Genomic DNA, 11,168 nt, shown 5'->3' with positions numbered 1-11,168 from the left:
TGTCTTAGTCTGGAAGCTCATCTAAAACCTGTCCAACATGGGTGGCACTGTTTGTATTTAAAATACCGTTGGCATAGCTTCCAGAATCACAGCAACATGCAATCCAACATGCAAACAACAGCAAATTGATAGATGAGTAGTGGTCATCGCTCATACTTCGGACATATTATCAGGCAGGACCAGTCCCTGGAGATTGACATCATCCTTGTAAAGTGGAGGGTCAGAGCAAAACAGTGATGACAGCATCAGTGGACTCAGGCATAGCAAGGATTGTAAGTGTGGCCCAGGACCAGACAGTATTTCGTTCTGTTCTGCATAGGGCCAACTCAATGGTACCTAACAACAATGGCTAATGATCAGGATCAGGATGACCAAACTTCATCTGTCATGGCTAGACCTCTCCCTGGAGACCAGGATAGCCAGACCAGCCCCTGGAGAAGGTCATCATACTTGATAAAGTGGAGAGTCAGCAAAGAAGAGGAAGACCAGTGAGCTGGATTGGCACAATGGCAGCAGCAATGGGCTCAAGTGTAGCAGCAATTGTGAGGATGTTGAAGGACTGAACAGTGTTTTGTTATGTTTTACATAGGGTTACTATGATTCAGAACTGACTGGATGACACTTAACAGCAATGACACTAATATTACCACTAAAAACTTCAAACGGATTTGATCAATTAACAAAACAAAAACTTATAGTCATATGTGATGAGAATAATTATACTAAGAAGTAAAGAAATCAGCCAGCAAAAAGAAGAGAGGCACTTCTACTTTAAAGTATAAATATTGGCCCTGACATATAGAGGAGACCAAGATAACTTGCTTCAGTAACTAATCTTTCATTCAAGGAGAATTCAGTGGTTAACTGTGTTGAATAGTTTTCACCTGGCTTCGGGGAGCATTTGTTCAAGTCTTCATTATCTCTTACCAAAGTAAATATGGTAAGCTTCTTTAAATTGTAATCGTACAGCAGTGCTCACATACAGTCCATTAGGTTGCTAATGCCTACAAAGGAAAAGGAGTCTTGTTAACCCAAAGGTTGGAACTTCTAGTCCATCCAGATGTACCTTGGAAGAAAGGTCTAATTATCTACTTCTAAAAATTCAGTCATTGAAAAACCAATGGAACACTGGTCTACTCTATTCTATTTGTGAAGTCATTGTGAGTTTTGAGTCAACTCCATGGCTGGTGGTGATATCAAGGAAAGGTCACACTTTAAGCAGAATATTAGGGTGGCAGTAGTGGTGGTGGTGGTGTGCTGCCAAGTCTGTTCAGACTCAGTGACACTGTGTAGGGTCTCTGAGGTTGTAAATCTTACCAGAGCAGAAAACCCCATCCTTATCCCTCAGAGTGATGGTGTATTTGAAAATGATGATTTTTTGGTTAGCAGGCCAGCTCATGATTCGCTACATTACTCTGCTTTTTGATACCTACTGATACCACTCTTTCACAGTGATGCCAAGATTAGAATTTCTTGCTCCTCTTAGTTATCATGCTCAACAGTCTTTGTTTATACTACTCCCTGACACAGTTTCTCTGAAATCCATTCTATATTTGACCATGCCCAATTCAACATATTACCTCAGCTAAAAAATCTTTCCATAGCACATTATCTTTTGTAATTTTAGGATAATATACATTTTACCTCATAATATTATTTAATTGAAATATTCTTTCAAAAATTTAACGTTTGGTAGGAATCTACTCCAACAGTGAAAATAAAAGATAAACGATACGTGTCCTATGCTATATTTGCACATTTCTCTCCTTCACAAAAAATTTACAATTTTTTGTAGGTAAAGATTGTATGTTTTATTCAGTAACTCTATGCCAAGCATGTTCTTCATGCTAGTAATATACAAGTGAAAAAAACAGTGCAAGTACTTTACCTTTAAATAACTTACACTTAATAAAAGAGTAAAATTGTGAATAAAAAAATACTTAGTATATTTTAAAGCAGTGACAGCATTATAAAGAAAAATAAAGCAGGCCAAATAAATTTAGAGAGATTGAGGTAGCTTTTAAGATAGGATGGTGATCAAGGGAGAAGAGTGGAAAGTGGGACCCTATCCAGATAAGCAGTGACGACAGAGATGGAGGCAGAGACGACGACGTGGAGAGATGGAGTGGCCGGAGACTTTAGACCCAGAGAGGGACAGCGGCTGTGTGCTGATGACTGGGGGGCAGGCTTGCAGTGTATACCCGTTGGTTAGTTGATGATGCATGGAGGGGATTGTAACCATGGCAATGAAATGATATACAATAGGATGAATGTAAAACTAATGTTCTCCCATGTAAACTATCACATAATTCACAATAAAACATTAAAAAAAAAAAAAAAGATAGGATGGTGAAGGAAGATCTCCCCAAACAGGTGAGGTTCATGCAAGGACTGGAATGCATAATGCAGTGAGATGTGGAAAATAGCTGGAGGTTGATCAAATATACTAGCCCAGAGATAGGCCTATGCTTGGTAGACAGCAGAAGTTTAGAGTGTCTGGAGGAAAGTGAACTAGGTGGAGGGTGGCAATATATGAGAACAAGGAAACTACAATGGATACCTAGTATCATGAAGACTTACTCTAGTAGGAAGTCATTGGAAGACTCCAAGTCTGAGGCCAGATCATGGATGATGGGATCTGCCTTATATTTTAAACACTCACCTCTGGTTACTTGGAAGAAGGGACACCAGTTCCAGGCAACAGAGGGGGACAGTTTGGTACTGAGTAATATGCAGTGATGTTAGTGAAACAGCATTTGAAGGTGGAATATATGAGGAGTGTGAAATAACTTTCCTAATTGTTAAGAAGCTCTGGTAGTATAGTGATTACAAATTGGGCTGTTCCACAGGAGAAAGATGAGGTTTTCTGCTCCTGTAAAGATTTACAGCTTTAGAAACCCTGTGCAGGGTCGCTATGAGTCAGAACAGACTCCATGGCACGTAACAACCACCAATGTTCTTTAGCAAAGAGAAGAGTGACCATTGACTTTAATGGGAAAACTATAAAAGGGACTTTTGAGAGGTTTATATTTGAAGCTCAGTATTACGTCTGTTAAGTTTGAAATATTAATTTCTTGTTAGGGTAGGAATTTGAGTATACAGTTAGATGTTTAAAAACAAATTCACTGACGTAGAGCTGATTTTGGCTCATAGTGACCCTGCAGGACAGAGGGGAACTGCTCTGTTTCTGAGACTGTAAATCTTAATGGGAGCAGACAGCTTCATTCTTCCAGAGTGGCTGTGGCTGGTGGGTTTGATTGCAATTGGCAGTCCAGTGCTTAACTCACTGTGCCATCATGGATCCTTATAATACATGAACTTGGAAATCCTGTCAAGGATTTTCTGGAGGTATAAATTAGTGAGTTTTCAGGGTAAATGTGATATTTTAAAGCCTTTGGGACTAAATGGTATCAATTAAGACAGACTAGGGAAGGAAGGAGAGAAAGAGGGAGGGAAATGGAGAAGAGAGGAGGAGGGACCTAAAAACTAACCCCTAAAGGACATTAAGAGAGCAGCAGTATGAGGTAAATCCAGCAAAGGAGACTTAGAAGAAGCAGTCAGTGAATTAAGAGAAAAATTGGAATGGAATGGTATACAGGTTGCCAATTCATCCTGTAGTGTCCACAGGGGATATCACAGAGTAGCAGAATATGTAAACTTTGAAAATTCTGTTGAGGGATGTTTAGAATAAGCAACTTTTGGGAAATGTTAGAGGTGGTAACCAAGAGAAAAGCACAAGGATTTCTCAGTGGTCTAAAATATAATGAGAAATGAGAGAAGATGAGGGAGTTATGAGCAGAAAGTATTAACTGTGACATCAATCAAGATGTAACTACTCCTTATTTTGTAATAACTCCTGTTATCACTCATCAATTAGTTTAAAGATTGGAGATTCAATCCCACACCGCAGCACCATAATAAAAAAAGTCTGGAATTTGCTTCCATAAAAATTACAAACAAGAAAAGCCTCTGAAGGGGCTCTCCTCTATAATATTCAGTGTCGCCGTGAGACAGAATAGACTCAGTGGGCCTGGTCTGGTTATGTGACATAAGGAAAAATACAAATATCATCATAGTATAATCATAAAAGTCATGGATATCAATTATTCAGGAAGAAACCAAATATTCTTAAGCAGTAAGTTAGATATTTTGCAGTGAAGGAGTATAATTCAATTATGCTAGTGTTAGAGAATTTAAATTCCAACTCATAGTGACCTGCATAGGCTTTCCAAGGAGCGGCTGGTGAGCTTGAACCACCGACCTTGTATTTCATTTCTACCACCACTCGTCTGTCAGTTTGTCCTACTGTGGTGGCTTATGTGTTGCAGGAAGTTATGCCACAGGTACTTTAAATACCAAACGTGTAAACCATGGTGGACAGGTTTCAGCAGAGCTTCCTGAATAAGACAGACTAGGAAAAAGGAGAAACAAACTGCTTCTGAATGTTTACCCACTGAAAACCTTATGAATAGCAGTGGAACACTTGTCAGTTATACTGCTGGAAGATGAAGACATTATGAATAGAACTAGAACATTGTCAGATATATGAGTCCAGAAGATGAGTCCTTCAGGTTGAAAAGCACTTACCTGTGGAAGAGCTGTCTCCTCAAAGTAGAGTTGACCATGATGATGTGAATGGAGTAAAGCTTTCAGGACCTTCATTTCCTGATGGGGCACAATTCATTATGAGGAAAAATATCAATAAACATATATTTGTAATTAAAACATGCAACATATGCATTATGAAACTAGGAAAATTGGAAGTTGTCAAAAATGAAATGCATAAAAATCAGTATCCTGGGCATTAGATGGGCAATCATATGATTTACAATGCCAGGAACTACAAATTCAAGAGGAATGGCATCTCATCCATCATCAAAAAGATCTATCTTGAAGTGCAATGCTGTCTGTGATAGGAGAATATCCATACATGACATGTACAAGGAAGTCCAGTTAATATCACTATTATTCAAATTTATGCACCAACAACTAAAGTCAGTGATGATAGAATTGAAGAAGTCTACCAAGTCTTCAAGGAGCTCTAGTAGTGTAGTTGTTGCAAATTGGGCTGCTATCCTCAGGGTTAGCAGTTCGAAACTACCAGCTGTTCTGTGGGAGAAAGAGAAGGCTTTCTGTTCCCATAAAGATTTACATCCTCAGAAACCCTGCACAGGGTCACTATGAGTCGGAACCGACTCCATGGCACATAACAACAACAACAAACCAAGTCTTCAGTCTGAAACTGATCAAGCTTATAGCCAATATGCATTGATAATTACTGGGGGTGGTAAATTGAAAGTTGGAAACAAAAAGAAAAGATCAGAACTTTAAATATATGGCTTAAATAGAAATGATGCCAGAGAGCACATGATAGAATTCTGCAAGACCTATGACTTCTTCATTGCAAATACTTTTTAAAAAAGCAAAAACAAAAGGTGACTGTACACATCGGCCTTACCATATGGAATACATAGGAATAAAATTGTCTATATCTATGGAAAGACCTGGTGGAAAAAAGCTCAATATAATTAGCCAAAACAAGGCCAGGGACCAAATATGGAATAGACTATCAATTGCTTATATGCAAATGTAGCCTAAAGCTGAAGACAATGAACCAAGGTCCCAGGAGCCAAATTTTCACCTTGAAAGTATTCCACCTGAATTTGGAGACCATCTCAAGAACAGATTTGATGCATTAGACACTAAAGAACAAAGTCCAGCTGAGTTGTGGAATGACATCAAGAACATCATACAGGAAGAAAGGAAAAAGGTCATTAAAAAGACAGGAAAGAAAGAAAAGACCAAGATGGAATTCAGAAGAGACTGTACATTCCTCCCCAGCATAGAGATACTAAAGCAGTTGGAAGAATTGAGGAAATCAAAGAGTTGAGTAGAAAATTCCAAAAGGTAGCTCAAGATGACAAAGTCAAATATTATAATGAAATGTTCAAAGATTTGGAAAAACAAGACCAAAAGGAAAGAACATGGTTAGCATTTCTCAAGTGGAAAGAACGGAAAAAAAAAAACAAAACTCAAGCCTCAACATGAATTACCTGCGGATTCTATGGGAAAATATTGAATAATTCAGAAAGCATCAAAAGCAGATGGAAGCCAAAAAATATAAAGCAAAGTCTAACAGATTTGAAAAAAGAAATAGAAAAATCTGAAATAATAGTGGGAGATCTTAATACACCACTTTCAAAAAAGGATACAACAACCAGAAAGAAACTCGACAAAGACACAGAGGAACTAAACAACACAATTAGCCAACTTGACCTCATAGATGTGTAGAGAGAGAGCATTCAACCCAACAATAGTATAATACACATTCTTTTCCAGTGCACATGGAATATTATCCAGAATAGACCATATCTTAGGCCACAAAACAAGCCTCCTTAAATTTACAAACATCAAAATACTACAAAGCATCTTCTCAGACCACAATGCTATCAAATTAAAAATCAACAATAGGAAGACCAAGGAAATAAAGTCAAATACATGGAAACTGAATAACACTCTGCTGAAAAGCTACTGGGTAGTAGAAAAATAAAACGTGAATTCACAAAGTTCCTAGAAACAAATGAGAAGGAAAACACAGCGTACCAAAATCTTTGGGACACAGTAAAAGCAGTGCTAAGAGGACAATTCATTGTAATAAATGCACACATCCAAAAAGAAAAAAAAGAACCAAAATAAATACATTAACACAACATCTCCAACAACTAGAAACAGTCCAGCAAAGTAAACCTATAGTCAACAAAATAAAGGAAATAATAAATATTAGAGCAGAAATAAACAAGATAAAAAGAAAAACTATAGGAAAAATCAATAGGACATGAAGCTGGTTCTTTGAAGAATTAATATAATCGACAAACCAGTGGCAAACCTAACAAAAGAAAAGAAGGAGAAGACACAAATAACACGTGTAAGAAACCAAATGGGTGATATCGCAACAGAACCAATATAAATAAAAAGAATAATAGCAGAATACTATGAAGAGTTGTACTCCAACAAATTTGAAAATCTTGAGGAGATGGATACATTTTTAGAAAAGCATGACCTACCTAAACTTACACAGAGTGAAATAAAAAACTTGAACAGACCTATAACAAAGGAAGAAATTGACCAGGTCAGCAAAAACTCCCAACCAAAAAAAAATCCAGGTCCAGATGGCTTTGCTGGTGAGTTTTACCAAATATTCAGGGAAGAACTGTCACCAATTCTACTCATATAATTCCAAAATATAAAAGAGGATGGAAAACTTCCTAATACATTCTATGAAGCAAGTATAACGCTCATACCAAAGTAAAATCAGGGAGCAATAAAGGCTCAAAGTAACTGACTTACAAGTTTTCAAGAGGGAGTTTAGTTTAAGAGTGTGCAGGGGAAGGTAGGGTCCCTAATGAATAGTTTTCATCTTGTCTAGACGTTTCTGGTGAAAAAAGATGGGCGTAAGATTCTTATGATTCAATAGTGAGTAATTGTTATCATGACTAACTGTGACTATCACAACTATAAAGGTAGAAGTTTTGTAACAAAAATGGGGGGTTAGTTAATCTTACAGGCCAGAAACAGAGTACCCTAGGACCATCAAGGGAGAAGAGCACAAGCGGAATGCAGGACCCTATCCAGAGAAGCAGGAACACCAGAGATGGAGGCAAAGATGAGGACATGGAAAGAGGGAGCAGCTGAGGACTCTGGACTCATGGAAAGAGAGGGACTGGGTGCTGGCAGTCAAGAGGCAGGCTTGCAGAATGTGCCCTTTGGTTGTTTAAATTATTATATATTCCTGTGTACATCACCCCCCAAAACAAAACAGGGAATAAAAGCAAATACTGTTGAATGATGACGAACAGAGGAGATTGTAATCATTGCAATGAAACGATGGTGTAAAGCCGATGTTCTCCCATGTAAACTATCATTCAGTTCACAGTGAAAACTAACCAAAAAAATGGAAATACATACGGATCTACACACATATATGATTTTGCATCTAGGTTTACAACTTTCCCTTTGATTCCTATTTTGCTGAGAGTTTTTATTAGTATATAGTACTAAATTTTATAGTAAGTCTTTCCTGTATCAATTCATATTACCATACAATTCTTGGTTTTATTTACGTAGTGATTACATTGATTGATTTTCTAATGTTGAAACATCCTTGTAATCCTCATAAAAATATCATTTAATCATGTTGTATGAATTTTTTTGTATGTTGCTGAAGTTTGCTAGCTAGGAGTTTGTTTAAAAATTTTGTATCTATGTTAATAAGAGATATGGATGTGTATTTCCTTTTTTGTGATATCTTTGCCCTGATTTAAAAACCAAGGTTGTGCTTACTTCAAAAAAAAAAAGAAGATGAAAGGTTCACAAACAGTCACTAAATGTTCGATGCTCAACAATTTCAAGAAGTCGCATACGATCAAGAACCAATGGTATTGAAGGAAGAAGTCCAAGCTGCACTGAAGGCATTGATGAAGAACAAAACTCCAAGAATTGTTGGAATGCAAATTAAAATATTTCAACAATCTGATTTAGCACTGGAGGTACTCACTCATCTATGCCAATAAATTTGGATGTCAGCTACCTGTCCAACCAGTGGGAAGAGATACATATTTATGTCCATTTGAAAGAAAGGTGACCCACTGAAATGCGAAAATCGTTGAACACTATCGTTAATATCACAAATAAACAAAACATTTGCTGAAGATAAATCAAAAATGCGTGCAGCAGTATGTCAACAAGAAATACAGAAGAGAAGGTGAAGCTAGCAATATCATTGCTTACATTAGATGGATCTTCGCTGAAAGCAGAGAATAACAGAAAAATGTTTGCTTGTGTTTTATCAACTGTCCAAAGGCTTTCAACTGTGTAGATCATCACAAGCTGTGGATAACATTGCAAAGAATGGATATGTGTTCATCAGGAACATGTTCATAGACCAAGAAGCAGTTGTTCAAAAGGACAAGGGGATATGAAAAGTTTAAAATCAGGAAATGTGTTGTGCACCAGTGATGTATTCCTGCACAATATTTATTCTCTCTGTATGTTAACCACATAGTCTGAGAAACTGGATTACATGAAGAAGAACATGGCATCAGATTGGAGAAAGACTCATAACAACCTGCAATATACAGATGATACAACCTTACTTGCTGAAAGGGTTGCTCTTGTTAAGTACCGTTGAGTCAGCTCTGACTCATAGTGTTCCTGGGTAAGGTTTGCAAGGCTACATATCTTTATGGGAGCAGACAGCTGCATCTGTTTCCCATGGAATGACTGGTAGATTCTAACTGCAGACTTTGCAGTTACCAGTCCAGCTCATCATCTACTACGCTACCAGGGCTCCTTACTGAAAGTTGTAGTTAACTGCCATCAGTTCCAATTCATAATGACCCTGTACAGGGTTTCCAAAGAACAGTTGGTAAGTTTGAACTGCCTACCTTGTAGTTCAAACCAACCTTGTGTTCCAGTGCTTATCCTACCGTGACAAATCACGAAGCCACCTGAAATGGTGTTATTGTTGTTGTTAAGTGCTGTCAACTCGTTTCCAACTCATAGTGCCCCTGCATAGAATTTCCAAGAAGCAGTTGGTGATTTGAAGCACTGACCATGCAATTCAAACATCCTCACAGTCCAAAAAGTGTTATCATTTTTGGTAAGTGCCATCAAATTGGTACTGAGTCATAGCAATCTTATGCTCAATGGAACTAAACACTGCTCGGTTCTGCGCCAACCTTACAATGTTTGCCATGCTTGAGCTAGTTACTTCTGCCACTATGCCAGTCCACCTCTTTGTGGGCCTTCTCCTTTTTTTCTGACCCTCCACTTTACCAAGCATGCTATCCTTATCCAGGGACTGGTCCCTCCTTATAGTGTGTACTTCTTCCAACACAGATTTGTATGTTCTTTTGTAAGTCCATGGTATTTTAGTTATGATGTTAGAGAACTATATTAAAAGTGTCATAAACTGTCAGAAGAGCAAACAAATCTGTATTGGAGGAAGTACAACCAGAATGTTCCTTAGAAACCAGGATGGCTACACTTCATCTCTCATACTTCAAACATATTATTAGGAGGGACCAATCCCCGGAGAAGGACATGATGCTTACTTAGTAAAGTGGAGGGTCAGCAAAAAAGAGGAAACCTCAACAAAATGGGTTGGCACAGTTTTAACAGCAATGGGCTCGAGCACAACAATTGTGGGGATGGAACATAACTGGACAGTGTTTCTTTCTGTTGTGCATAGGGTAGCTGTGAGTTGGAACTGACTTGAGGACACCTAACAACAAGAACAACAGGGGACCTAATAATGGTCATTGTTGATGAGTGTTGTTAAGTCAATTTAAACTCATAATGAACCCATATGACACTGTAGAACTGCACCATGTTTCCTAGGCTGGAATATTTACACAAGCAAATCACCAGGTCTGTTTCCTGCAGATAAACTGGGTCAGTTCCAACAGCCAAACTCTTGGTTTGCATCTGAGAACCTAATTGTTGTATCATCAGAGCTTCTTGGTAAATGGTAAAAAAACAAAAAACAAAAACAAACAAACAAACAAAAAAAACCACTCTGTACCATTGAGTTGATGCCAATTCATAGAATCTCTACCCAGGGTTTTCCAAGGCTGTAAATCTTTATGAAAGCAGAAAGTTTCAACTTACTCTCATGGGAGTAGTTGGTGGGCTTGACCTGGTGATCTTCTGATTAGCAGTACAGTGCTTACCCTACAGCAAGACCAGCGAGAATGTAGGATAATGGATTGTTGTTGGTAAATGTTGTGGAGTTGCTCCAGCTCATAGCAACCCTGGATAGAGTTTCTGAGGAGCAGCTGGTGGATTTGAACCCCCAGCCTTCCTATTAGTAGTCCAGTGCTTATCCTACAGTTCCTCACCAGGACTGGAGTACCTAATTTGATAAACTGAGTAGGTTAAAGTATTTTTTTTAACCATCTTTTTTTTTTTTTTCTGATTTAGTTTTAGTCCTACTTGTGTCATGGAAGGCCGTGATGATTATCGCTGCACTGCATGCCCACGGGGATACGAAGGGCAGTACTGTGAAAGGTATGGACAGTCAGCTCCATAGAGACATCAAACATATGGTCACGGTAGCCACGATTGTTATGATTTTCTAACACCTTTAATATATGCTTTTAAAACTATTT

The 11,168-nt window shown here is 38.1% G+C and overlaps 1 protein-coding gene across 1 annotated transcript in view; it reads left to right on the top strand.

The window, feature by feature from the left end:
- LAMA2 (laminin, alpha 2) overlaps nt 1–11,168 on the top strand; it is a 747,229-nt gene that overhangs the window by 481,910 nt on the left and 254,151 nt on the right. Inside the window, exon 31 of the mRNA XM_006834727.1 lies at nt 10,981–11,067. Coding sequence (XP_006834790.1) covers nt 10,981–11,067 — 87 coding nt within the window. The remainder of the gene's footprint in view (nt 1–10,980; nt 11,068–11,168) is intronic.

Source organism: Chrysochloris asiatica, unplaced genomic scaffold (genome assembly GCF_000296735.1).
Source record: "Chrysochloris asiatica unplaced genomic scaffold, ChrAsi1.0 scaffold00013, whole genome shotgun sequence".
In the NCBI taxonomy this organism is placed as follows: Eukaryota; Metazoa; Chordata; class Mammalia; order Afrosoricida; family Chrysochloridae; genus Chrysochloris; species Chrysochloris asiatica.
The sequence above is the reverse complement of the archived record's forward strand: the minus strand, read 5'-3'. Positions and strand labels throughout refer to the sequence as shown.